The sequence below is a fragment of the Solanum dulcamara genome, chromosome 7 (genome assembly GCF_947179165.1).
Source record: "Solanum dulcamara chromosome 7, daSolDulc1.2, whole genome shotgun sequence".
Lineage (NCBI taxonomy): Eukaryota > Viridiplantae > Streptophyta > Magnoliopsida > Solanales > Solanaceae > Solanum > Solanum dulcamara.
In genome coordinates this window covers 9,724,471-9,738,002 of record NC_077243.1, presented here as the reverse complement: position 1 = coordinate 9,738,002, position 13,532 = coordinate 9,724,471, and the positions used below count along the sequence as shown (strand labels likewise).

The window sequence follows — 13,532 nt, the reverse complement described above, 5'->3', positions numbered from 1 at the left end:
AAGTAAGTTGAAAAATGGGTTATAATCTGTTATTCAAATTGAAATACAACTTTAAGTTAGATTTAAAATTTTCAAATAAAGTGAAAATTATGAATAATTTTCAGGAGGGTTTCTCTTCATCTTATTGTCGGAAGTCAAATGATTAAGTCCAGATAATTACTATTAATTTAAAATTCAATAATTATTTTTTTAAAAAAAAAACAAAAACCTCAACATATAAATTTCAAATCCTAACTCCCGTCATTAAAATTCAACCATTTGTTTGTACAAATTATCGAGACATCAAAACTTTGTCATGGGCCATTAGAAGTGACTAAAGGACAAATAGAGGGTAAAAAGTAAAGTATGGTCAATTAATTAGCTAGCTATGAATAAGTTATATGTCGTCCCACCCCTTTATATAGTGAGTGAGAAAATAATGGAAACAAATAAAGTGGCCGGCACTAACACCACCAATAGTCATTGTGTGTCTAGCTTTAAGGGAAGAACCTTAATGTAGTGTGGTGACCATGTGAAGTAACTATTTCACTTCTTTTTTCCTATGTAAAAGTTGTCTAGTATTTTCACCAATCTTTGTCACTTTGGCAAAAAAATCCCACTAAATAATCACCCTAGTTAGCGGGGAGCTATATTACTAATTCGATATAATTCAGTAATTTTAAGTTAAAATTTTATATTTTATTTAAAAACTCATTGTATAAATAGTTTATTTAGAATCTAATTAATAAATCGTTTTCTTCAAAATTGATAATTTATAACTTCAAAACAATAGCGAGTAACCGCTAAACTTGGAATACAAGCAACTTAGACAACATAAGTTTGTTTAGTTTTTTCTTCTTTTTTTTTAACTTTTTTCTAACTTTTTTTGCTCCCTTGATGACTTAAACTCACGGTCTTTTAGATTCTCACCATTCTTTTAATAAAATCAAACCAACCGAAACTTTCGTGTATTTTTATTCAGCTTTTGGTTGATTTTTTTGTTGCCATTTTAAGTGAAGAATATTTTTTAAAGCAAATACCTCTAAAATTATTATTTTTTGGAACACTATTATTCAAATATGTTAGATTTATCATTTGAACATTGTAAGATAATTCTTTTATCGACAAATATACATCCATTAATTTATAAAAACTAAAATTGCAAAATCTATTTTGATCTTGAAACAAATTTAAATATCAAGACTAACCAAATCAACCAAGTGCAAAATCAGTCATTGCATAATTGTTCTTTCCGGTGTATATCAATTGAAATTGCACGAATGGTCCTTAAAATTGATTGGTCTTTAAAATGGATTGATCTTTAATTTTTGCCATAAATTCTTTAAAAATAAAGTCATGCGGGATATAATTTGGGGAAAATTTTATATATGGCAAACCTTTTAAGCATAATAATTCCATATGGGTATAGTTTTCCTAATTACTTATAATGGCAAATCTACGTTTGCTATGCTCCATATGTATATCTAACGAATTGTATATGCATAATTGTCAAAAAATTGTATATATGTAACTGGTATACATATCTATTTCTATATCAGGCAAGCGAGATTGAGAGAGAGTAGGAGAGAAGCGAATTGTATATGTATATCTGTTGAATTGTATATGTATATTTGTCAAAAAAATTATATAATGATAACTGATATACATATATTTGTATATCTGACAAACGAGATTTGTCATACCGCGTAAGTAGATAGCTATATTTGCTGCGAGCCGTAATTATTTTAAACTATATTCTAAACGCATAATATAGTAGTAAGATTTGTCATACCGCATAATTTTGAGAGTATTATGACATGAATATATATATATATATATATATATATATTTATGTTCCGCAGAATTTTCTTTTGTTATAACTTAAAAAGACCCGCACGAAATACCCGTGTTTATCTTAGTGGAACATAATCGAGCCCTGTGATGAAATATAGACCTTCTTGGGCCTTCAATTTAATCTGCTAAAAAGGACTCACGGGATATTTGGGCTTTATGAGATGTCACTGAAGCCCAGAGTCTTAGATTTTAGATATAGTGCCAATTCAGTCTTCAGTTCGAAGCCTAATTTGGATGTCATCTATAACAACTTTGATTTTAAACCAATCATTTGAAGCAAAAGAAAAAGAGAAAAACTATAGCTTATTGCTTTGTAATTTTATGCTCGAAATAAGGAAAAGACCAAATTGATACTCGATGAAAATAATTTTCAATGAGTTTACCACTAAACTAGAAGGTGAATTCTTGGCCTTTTCTCATCCTTATCGTAGTGGACTAGAGCGAGCTAGCTAAGCATGAATCATTTCGAAATTTTCGAACATATCTAAAATTTTATTTAGGAGGTTGTCTTAATTTTGTCCAACACACAAGTTAATGACTTCACTTGTGTAGAGCGATGTTTTACCACTAAAATGAGGCGGTGGATATAGTAGGACGAAATTCCTTAGAATATTATGCGTCGAATAAAATTAATTATAAATATTTTGGCTTTTAGATATGAACTTGTATAGCATTTACAGATTGTTTCCACGGGTCTTTCATTGCTGACCCAATTTCAGTTAAACGATAAGTCATTAATTATCGTTGAAAATATATAATTGAAAAAAAATATATGTTTATGTGGTAAACAAGTGGATGTCCATAGGATCCACTATTACTGTAGATAAATAGTAATTTTACTATAGATCAATAGTATTTTCACTGTAGATTTAGCGTTTTTTTCAACAAATTTTGCCTATAAAATGAAACCATTCTGCAATATAGATATATACACACAAATCAAAATATTACTACTCTACATTTCTCCCCCTTTGCCATTTCTCTTTCTCTCTTTATCTTCCTTTATTATACTTTCTTTCTTTGCTATCTAAATATTATTATTATTATTTTATAATACGTTATCAGTACAAAACTCTAATTTTCTCCGGATAAGTTAACTTCTATCTCAGATATTGAAAAAAATTCAATTTTAGTTGTCTTTGTTATTTCTACATTAATTTTTATCTCAGTTTTCATCATGTCAAATTTATCAAAGCTTGAGTTTCTGGCAGTTGACATTACTGAAAAAAATTATTTGTCGTGGATCCTTGATACTGAAATTTACTTTTATGCTAAAGGTTTTGGTGATACCATTAAAGAAGGAAATAAAGCATCAAGCCATGATAAAGCAAATACCATGATTTTTCTCCGTCACCATCATCATGAAGGATTAAAACTGAATATTTAAATGTAAAAGACCCTCTTGAATTATGGACTAATTTGAAGGATCGATATTACCACCTAAAACTTACGGTGTTATCAAAAGCTCGATATAAGTGGATACACCTTCAATTTCAAGATTTTAAAACTATATCAGAGTATAATTCTGCTATTCATAAAGTAAGTTCCATATTGAAATTATATGGAAAAACTATTATTGATGATGACTTACTTAAGAAAATATTTTTCACTTTTCACGCGTCAAATGTGTTGCTACAACAACAATATTGTGAAAAATGGTTTAAGAAATATTCTGAATTAATTACATGCTTACCTATGGCTGAGCAAAATAATACTTTGTTGATGAAAAATCATGAAGTCTGTCCCACTGAGCTTGCTCCATTCCCTGAAGCGAATGTTGTAGCAGCACATAATCAGTCAGAATCAAGACAAAATAAATATCGTGGTCATGGTTGTGGACCTGGGCGAGGACGTGGTAGAGGACGAAACAATTATCGTCATCATGGTGGAAATAAACATGAAAACAATAAAGTTTCTCAAAATGAGAATCAGTTGAAACTTATTCAGGATTGATCTTTCTTATCCGAGAGGCTTATCAAACTCTCTGCCATGACTCTAGTTGTTGAGTACCCTAAGGAAGGTACCAATCCTTCTGGAAGTAAAATCAATTTTTCCACCGGTGTGGTGTGAAGGGTCATTGGACATGTGATTGTCGTACACCCGATCATTTTGTGAGACTTTATCAAGCCTCTCTCAAAAGAAAAGACAATAATGTGGAGGCACACTTGAATATTCAGAATTATGATAATGAAATAACTCCTTCAAATAAATATGAAGATATTGAGGCAAATCTTGCTTATAAAAATGATGATTTTGAAGGCCTCTCAAATATTACTCATTTGAAAGCTCAAGACTTCTATGAGAATATTGACTGAAGAACTGATCATCTAACTGGGATAAAAATTATTTTTCTATTAAGTTTGTTATTATGTTGTTCTTCTTAAATGCTTTTTTTAAGACATTATGTCTTACTAATTTCTACATTTTTAATATAATTTCTTAAGGTTTCTTATTTTGTTAGTTTTTCACGTTCTTATAATGCATCTTTTTTTTTATGAAGAATATGAAAAAATTTTGATCATCAGTTGGATTCAAAATCAATTATGATGATATGTATCTTATCGATAGTGCCACAACACACACTATTTTAAGAGATAAGAAATATTTTTTTTATTTGATTTGAAAGAAGCTAGTATTAATACAATATTTGGTAGTATAAGGTTAATTGAAGGATCAGAAAAAGCTAAAGTTGTACTTATCGAAGGAATAAATTTGATAATTAATGAAGCATTATATTGTAGTAAATCTCAAAAAAACTTATTAAGTTTCAAAGATATTCGTCAAAATGGCTATCATATTAAGACTACAAATGATGAAAAGAAAGAATATCTTTATATTACTACATTGATGTCAGGCAAGAAATTTATATTTGAAAAGTTACCCGCTCTTTCATCCGGCTTATACTTCACAAGTATTAGGATGCTTGTAACACATGCCATAGTAAACCAAATGTTTACTAACTCAAATGATTTTATTATCCTGCATGACTATTTGGGTCATCCCAGTTCTAATATGATGGGCAAACTAATAGAGAGTTCACATGGACACTATTTGAGGAACCAAAAGATTCTTCAATTTAAAAAAATTCTCTTATGTTGCATATTCTCAAGGCAAATTGATTACTAGACCATCAGTAATCAAAGTGAGAATTGATCCCCGGTATTTCTGGAACGTATACAGGATGATATATGTGGGCTCATTCGGCTATCATGTGGACCATTTAAATATTATATGGTTTCAATAGATTCATCTACAAGATGGTCGCATGTGTTTATTATCAACTTGTAATATAACATTTGCAAGATTATTTGCTCAAAGAATTAAGTTAAGAGCACAATTTTCATATTATGCAATAAAGACAATTTATGTTGATAATGGAGGTGAATTCACATCTCAAACATTTAATGATTATTGTTTATTCACTTGGATAACAATTGAGCATCAGATTGCTCATTATCATGCTCAAAATGGTCTGGCAAAATCATTGATTAAACGCCTCCAATTAATTGCTAGACCAATATTTATGAGAATAAAATTTCTCATTTTATTACGGGGTCATGTTATTTTGCATGCAACAAGTTTTGTGCGGATCAGTCTCCCAAGTTATCATAAAGTCTCCCATCACAATTGACTTTTGGTCAGGAGCCAAACATTTTTCATCTTAGAATATTTGGATGTGCGATATATCTTCCAATTGCTCCACCAAAATGTACAAAGATGGGTCCCCAAAGAAGATTGGGAATATACGTTAGGTATGAATCTCCTTCTATCATAAAATATTTAAAATCTATGATTGAAATTTTTTTTACCGCAAGATTTATTGATTGTCATTTTGATAAACTAGTATACCCAGAATTAGGGGGAGAAATATAAGCAGTTGAAAAAGAAAATGGATTGGAATGCATTATCACTCTCATTTAGATCCTCGTACAAATAAATGTGAATTGAAAGTTCAAAAGATAATTAATTTATAAAATATTGCAAATCAACTACCAGATGCATTCACTGACCTATGAAGAGTTACTAAATCTCATATTTCAGCCGTTAATGCTCCAATTCGAGTTGATATCTGAGTAGGACAATTAAAATATAAATGAGTCTAAACCATGCTTAAAAAGACCGATCGATTCCGAACAATCTTAAAAAAAAGGAACAAACAATCAAGATAGTTATAATATGAAAAAACCTGCTCAAGAAGGGCGAGGAGACATAACAATTAATAAAACTTTCGAAGAGGTTGAGGAACCTAAAAATAATGAAGAAATTTCAGTAAATTATATCTAATCAGAAAAAATATGGACCCAAAATAATGTAATTATAGACAATAGTTTTTCTTATAATGTTGCTATTGAAATAATGTAACAAAATGAGGATCTTGAACCAAAATCTGTCGAGGAATGTAGACAGAGGAATGATTGGCCAAAATGAAAATATCCAATTCAAGTTGAATTAGCTTTGCTCAAAAAACTTGAAGTTTTCGAATCGATAGACCGAACACCTGAAGGTATAAATCCAGTGGGGTACAAATGAATCTTTGTGCGAAAAAGAAATGAGAAAAATAAAGTCGTAACATATAAAGCACGACTTGTGGCACAAGAATTTTCGCAAAGACCTTATATTGATTATATGGAAACATATTCTCTTGTGGTGGATGCAATCACTTTCAGGTATCTTATAAATCTGACAGTTCATGAAAAACTTTTCATGTATCTGATGGATGTCGTTACAGCCTATTTATATAGTTCTCTAGACAACGATTTTTTCATGAAATTTTTTGAAAGATTTAAAATGTCTGAAATATATAAAGATTCGTGGGAAACTTGTTTGATAAAACTTCAAAAATCCTTATACGGGTTTAAAACATTAGGGCGATGACAATGCTATTAACATTTTGTTCAGGATCATTCTCATCGTCATTATTCATTACAGATTGAATAGTCTCTTCCTCTATAGCTGATTCCGTAACTGTATCATTCTCGTTAGGGTAGTTCAAAAGATGTTCAACATCCATCACATTTCTGTAGGCTAAATTAGAGATGATATCATTTAATTCTTGGATACCTTCATCTAATTCATCAACTTCTTGGATACCTTTATCTAATTCACCAACATATGGTTCAGGAACATTGTTTTCTTTCGACCGATTTTGTAATGCCGAAAATAATTTGTAATTGTTATTTCTTTCACATCAAAATTTTAAGCCAAGTTAGCAAAATTAATAGCATTCAAAATATATTTTTTTTAGTATTTGGTGCTTCAACCTCAAGGCCTTGTAGGATGCTAAAATAAAGAAGACGACGATAATGAGCTTTGAATGCTTGAATAATCCTAGCATCACATGGTTGAATCTTAGACATTGTGTTAGAAGGTAAGAAAAAACAACTCTACATTTCTTAGGCCTTCAACTGTCTTTGGATGAGTTGGGCAATTGTCTACTATTAACAAAACCTTCCTGCCAGTCATCCTCTTATCAAACCAGCCAACATATTCTTGGAAAATCAAGCTAGTCATCTAAGCTTTCTTGTTAGATCTATACATGCAATTAAGATTATTCATGTTCACATTTTTAAAGTATCTAGGATTTGCAAACTTACCAATAATCCACAATGGTATTTTGTTAGATCCATTACCATTGCAACAGAGATAAAGAGTAATTCTCTCTTTGTCTTTTTTGAGACCTTCAAGCTACTTGGTAACAAGTTAATGATCAGCTTCCAATCGGTAAAATAGTCCAGTTTCATCCATATTATAAATATCCTTCAATTCAAACTGATCTAGTGTTGACCGTATGCTAGACAATTTGTTTTCAATGGTCTCCATGATAACTAAACCACTTTCACTAAAATGTCTGTAAGACTTAATTCTGTATCTTGACTTGAAACGTTCTAACTAACCAGAAGAGAAGCTGAATTCTGAATTAGCTTAACCATACATTTTCAGAAAAAGATCTTTTGCTTTTCCTTAGATAATTTCCCCTGACATGTTCACTTTCTCTTGCATTTGAATAAACCACTCGTACAAAACTTTCTCTAAATCAGGGTATTTTGTCGATTTATGCCTCTTGGCATTACTATTTTTCATCTCATTTGATAAATACTCTGTCGATCTTTTGAGAGTGTGCGATATTGTTGATTGACTAATAGTCAAATCAGACTTTTATTTCACTCATGCTTGCAAATCTTTTTGGCTAATAGTTGGATTCTCTTTCTTATGCTCACATATTGTGTTTCTTATTTTATTGGTTAAAGATAATTTTTGTACGTCTTTCAAATGATGAGAAGACATTATACTTGGATTATAATTTTTAAACATCTAGCTTCTTTCTTTTATAGTTAAAATATTGTATGAAGACAATGTTGCATGCATAGCTCAACCAAAGGGAGGATACATCAAAGAAGACAGAACAAAACATATTTACCAAAATTCTTCTTTACTTATGATCTTCAAAAAAAAGGTGACATAGATGTTCAACAAGTTCATTCAAATGATAATTTAGCAGATATGTTCATTAAGGCATTGGCAACTTCAACCTTTGAGAAATTGAGATACAAAATTGGAATGCGTCATCTTCGAGATATTAAATGATGTCTTCATCAGGGGGAATAAAATACGCGTTGCACTCTTTTTTTCTTAACCAAGGTTTTATCCCACTGAGTTTTCTTAGTAAGGTTTTTAATGAGGCAGCAACCAATGTGTATTACAAATAATTATGTACATATTTTTCTTTTGTACATGAACATCCAATGCGGAGTGTTGTAAACAAGTGGATGTTCATAGGACCCATTATTATTGTAGATCAATAGTACTTTCACTGTAGATCAATAGTATTTTCACGGTAGATCAATAGTATTTTCACTGTAGCTCTAGCATTCTTTTCAATAAATTTTGCCTATAAAAGGAAATCATCATGCAATATAAATATGTACACACAAATCAAAATATTACTACTTTACGTCTCTCCCCCTTTGTTGTATCTCTTTATCTTTCTTTATTATACTTTCATTCATTGCTATCTAAATATTATTATTATTATTATTATTATTTTATAATAGTTTAAAGTTAGTTTGCGCCATTGTCACAAAGAGCAATGAGTGAAATAATACCTTAATTTACTACGTTAATAATTTAAAATCTTATGAACTTAAGACTGCCAAAGTAATGTAAGATCAAATTTAACGACTAATTAAGATACAACCAAAATGAGGTTGGGTGACATCAATATTTAAATCAAATCATGATCGAATATATACTTGATTGATGAATTTAATTAAGAAATAAAAATATGTTCTTATAATCCGTTATAATTTTTGTTATGATAAAAGTATTTGATTTTAATAAATTTCTTTAACACTAATATACGCAAAGAAATATTAAATTCGACGAAATACTAATAATAATATTTCCTACTGTTCCACGTGTGACTTTTTCCAAGTGATAAGAAGCTAACAAAAAACAAAAATGAATAACTACGTGTCAGGCCTTATTTCCTACTCCATAATTTTTCTTTTCCTTTTTTCCCATTCAAGTCTTTTTCTCACTTTTTTCCACCATTTCCTGCAAAGAACCTTCATACTTTATTTAACTTTAAGATATTTGTAGCATAGTCCATAGACAGCTAAATTATAACATTAGTCAATCTATACTTTGTCAGATCATTTCTTTTTTTTTTACTCCTTTTGAACACTCCGTTCCAAGAGCCCAAATTTCCACCGAATTGTTTGATAGAGTTTATAGTATTAATACTGAATATGATGTATTATAGTAAAGTTGAAATTATTTGTGTTAGAAGTTGTGATTATTTTTTATTTATTATTTGATTTGGTGTAAAGTAATTATATTTTTATCGTATTTATTTATGTATTAGTTATACACCATATAATACTTAATAAGATGTATAGCTAATAATTAATATATGTGTTAGTTATACATTGATTGATAATCCTACTAAATATTTTTGGGACAATTTCAAATATATACAATAAATTAATTAGTTTATAATAAATATAATCATATTTTATTTATATAAAAAATAGTCAAAAATCATAAAAAAATATACAATGACTATATAATATAGTCATTGTCAAAAGTCAAAGAAAGTATACATTAACTATACAATATAGATTAATTATACATGAGTTATATACTGAATATATATTATGATACATGAAATATACACTGAGTATACATAAATATACATGAATATACACTGAATAACTTTTTTAGTAATTAAAATAACCGACTAATCATCTCCTATAATTATTCTAATAAAAAATTAAATAATATAATGACATATATTATTTTTTCTAATACATCCTACTAAACAATTCCAAGTGCTTACCTTACCTATTCTCACCATAAAGGATGAAAATATTTGTCCAATTTCTACTACTATTGGTAAATATCAACACTTTTTGGTAACCATCTCAACAGATAAGCTAAAGATCAAAAGAGTTAAAAAAAAATAAAAAAATGATGTTTTAATTAGTCTGCTTCATCAGCTTTAATCTTTCTTTTAGTTGTGGTTGTTGATCAAGAAAGGAGTAGTACAATGAACTAACCTGGAATCTAATCTTGATATGGAGACAAACAAAATGCCATATTCTTTTAATACTACTACTATTTAATTTCTTTGAAGGAATTTTCTTTCCACATCAAACAGCTTCTAATAGAGCAAAACTCTATAAATCCACTCCCCCCTATGACAAAAGATCACCACTATATCTATTCTAAGTACAAAGATGAAAAATTCCTTAAAGACAATATTCCCAGAATTACTTTTCTTAAAGTCTGATAAAAGCAAGAATTCCCCAAAAGTGATTATGATAAGGTAATTTTGAGAAATTATGTCCCTTGATTAGATTCGTTTTTCAATTTATTCATCCAACATCAAATATCTCACTGTACAGTAAAAGGTATTTCTTGGATTTCCCTTAAACTTATACAGCTTCATTTCACACTTAAAAGTCTCACTCTTTGTAAATTGAGTTTCAAGATTCCACCTTTTTATATTCTTAAGGGCACAAAGCCACAAACACAAAACTATTCTTGATCAGTAATGTCTTTTTCAAGTGGAAGATCAACAGGGCAATCCTACAATGGGATTGTTAGAAGAATGGTGAGTCTTCCTCGTAGTATAATGGGTGGATTTTCAAGAGTAATGGATCAAGGAATGGACTTAATGGGAATTGGAGGAAGAAGAAATCATCAAGCTCAATTACCTCATCCCAATTTCCCATACCAACACCCTTATGAATTCCCTTTTCAAGATCCATTTGATTTTCCTCCACAAATAAACCCACATGACCCTTCAATGGTCCAAGAAGAATGGGCATTTTTGAACAATTTTGAGCAAGAATATGGCACTGAACATCCATTTTTCTATGCTTGTAAGTTCATGGATGCACTAAAGATAGCAAAGGATGAGCATAAGTTCTTGTTTGTGTACTTTCACTCTCCACAACACCCCTTTACCCCTTCTTTCTGCAGTGAGACTTTGTGTTGTGATCTTGTGGTACAGTTTCTTGATGCAAATTATGTTTGTTGGGGTGCACTTGCTGATAGAGGAGAGGGTTTGCAAATGGCAACAAGTCTTAGGGCTTCAAGCTTCCCCTTTTGTGCCCTTGTGGCTCCTGCTCCTGGAGATAGCATAGCTGTGCTGCAACAGGTTACTTGGAGTTTATTGTTTTCAATTTCAGTTCATTTCTTATTGCATTGTCCACCATTTTTTACAAATGTTATGTCTAACCTTATAAGATAAAAATATAAAAGTAGATATAACTCCAACATGGTAAGAGTTGTTGCACTTAGAGGTCGAGGTCACAGGTTCAAGTGTAGAAACAACCTGGTAAGGATAGTGTAATAGACCCCAATATGGTTCAAACATTCCCCAAACTCCGTGCATAGCGGGGAGCTTAATGTATCAGTCTGCCCTTTAGACAACTCCAACAAAAAAAAACACAAAAAACAGAAGAATAAAAATTTCCCCTGCTTCAGGATTGATGAAATGACTTAGATATCTATAATAAGACTGAACTAGAAGTCAGGGAAAGCACCTAACATATTGTAGAAAGCAAAAGTTTGGCAAGTAGTAAAATGTTATGTTGTTCGGACTCTTTAAAAATGTTGGTGCGTGTTGAATTCTCTAAAAGTAGTGTATTTTTAGAGAATCCGACATGGGTGAGGCATCGAAAGTGAAGAGTCCGCGCAACATAGCTATTATGTCTCCACTATCATGAGTTGCAGTTTGATTTTGAATAAGTTATCAATCTGATATACAGTCCATTAGCATTGAGGAAAAATACTTGTATTCAGTTTAGTCAACAATTTTTATGAAGTAGGATAATGTACTTTAGATGGTACTTACACTTTTTTTTTTACTTGCTTTGAATAGTTGGAAGGTCCAGTTTCTCCGGCTGAATTAGTGGAGATATTACAAAGAACAATGGAAGAACAAGGATTGGCTTTTGGCAGTGGAAGGGCCAGAGACCAGGAAAAGTTAAGGGCGGATCGTCGACTAAGGGAAGAACAAGATGTAGCTTATGTTGCATCTCTTCAGATTGATGAGGTCCATTTCTGTTTATTATATTACTAGATCTATATTTCTTCTTATCAAGAGAAAGCTGGAGATCAAACCAAATTCCTTGACTTTTTTCAGGAGAAAGAGAAACTCAAGAACATAATGCCCTCGCAACAGAATTCAAGACTAGAACATGTTCCAAATAAATCAAATCAAGAGAAACCTAAGCAAAATCCAACACAGATCCAATCCAGTAAGCAAAAAGAAGCTACTTCTGCTATAGCAACTATGCAAAACCCTTCACTATCCCAATCTAGCAAGAAAAAAGATTCTATCTTTGCCAAGGCAACTATGCAAAATCCAATACAATACCATTCAAGTAAGAAGAAAGAGCCTACCATGAATGCAAGTGCAGTGAAAAATGCTCAAATGACTCAGGTAATTGCACAGTATTATATTTCTTGGTGTTGCATATGAGTTTTAGTTCTATGTACGAACAACGTATGATAATTATAAGTGCATCTTTTTTAATAAGCATGATTGGTAACTTAGAATAAATAGAAAGTAACGTGTTAAAATACACCGTAAGTGTATATAACTTAAAATCCGCGGCATACTGATAAATTCATGCAGATTGCCATTCGGTTTCCAAATGGTGAGAGGAGAGAACAGAGCTTCTCATCTACAGAAAAGATTCAAGATATTTTTAGGTACATCGATTCATTAGGTTTGCATGGAGTTGGAAATTACAGACTGATATCAAACTTCCCAAGGAAAGTGTATGGTGTGGATCAAATGGGAGTGACACTCAAAGATGCAGGCCTTCATCCTAAAGCAAGCCTCTTCCTAGAGCTTCTTTGAACTTATAATTACTCGTTGTGGCATCAAAATATTTGGTATCATACTCTGTACCAAAGCGTATATGACTGTTGCTCGAATTATATAGTATAATGATCAGTACATTTCTTCTATCTTTAGTTAGACTATGTAATTCTCATGTCGTTTACAAGAACATGATTAAACCAACAGGTTGTGGTGTTACCTTCTGAAGCCAGATATAAGCAGTCACATGACATAAGTTAAATTCAGGGTGAATGCAGGTTGCGACATCAGGTTCATTTCAACCCAGTATGTTCAATGCAGAACATAAGTTTATGTGCAAAAATTTATTAAAATTGCAACA

The 13,532-nt window shown here is 30.8% G+C and overlaps 1 protein-coding gene across 1 annotated transcript; it reads left to right on the top strand.

Annotated features, from left to right (window-relative positions):
• Window positions 1-10,352: 10,352 nt before the first annotated feature.
• On the top strand, window positions 10,353-13,326 carry LOC129896158 (plant UBX domain-containing protein 10-like). Its single transcript, XM_055971995.1, has 4 exons — window positions 10,353-11,497; window positions 12,224-12,397; window positions 12,488-12,787; window positions 12,983-13,326. The coding sequence occupies exons 1-4, from the start codon at window positions 10,889-10,891 to the stop codon at window positions 13,208-13,210; spliced, it is 1,311 nt and encodes a 436-aa protein (XP_055827970.1). The 5' UTR covers window positions 10,353-10,888; the 3' UTR covers window positions 13,211-13,326.
• The last annotated feature ends 206 nt before the right edge of the window (window positions 13,327-13,532 follow it).

Bases quoted from the DNA above. Each gene is read 5' to 3' on its own strand.
- LOC129896158 (XM_055971995.1), top strand. From the start codon at position 10,889: ATGTCTTTTTCAAGTGGAAGATCAACAGGGCAATCCTACAATGGGATT. The intron at 11,498-12,223 runs GTTACTTGGAGT...TGCTTTGAATAG, and splicing joins GCATAGCTGTGCTGCAACAG to TTGGAAGGTCCAGTTTCTCC. The intron at 12,788-12,982 runs GTAATTGCACAG...AAATTCATGCAG, and splicing joins AAAATGCTCAAATGACTCAG to ATTGCCATTCGGTTTCCAAA.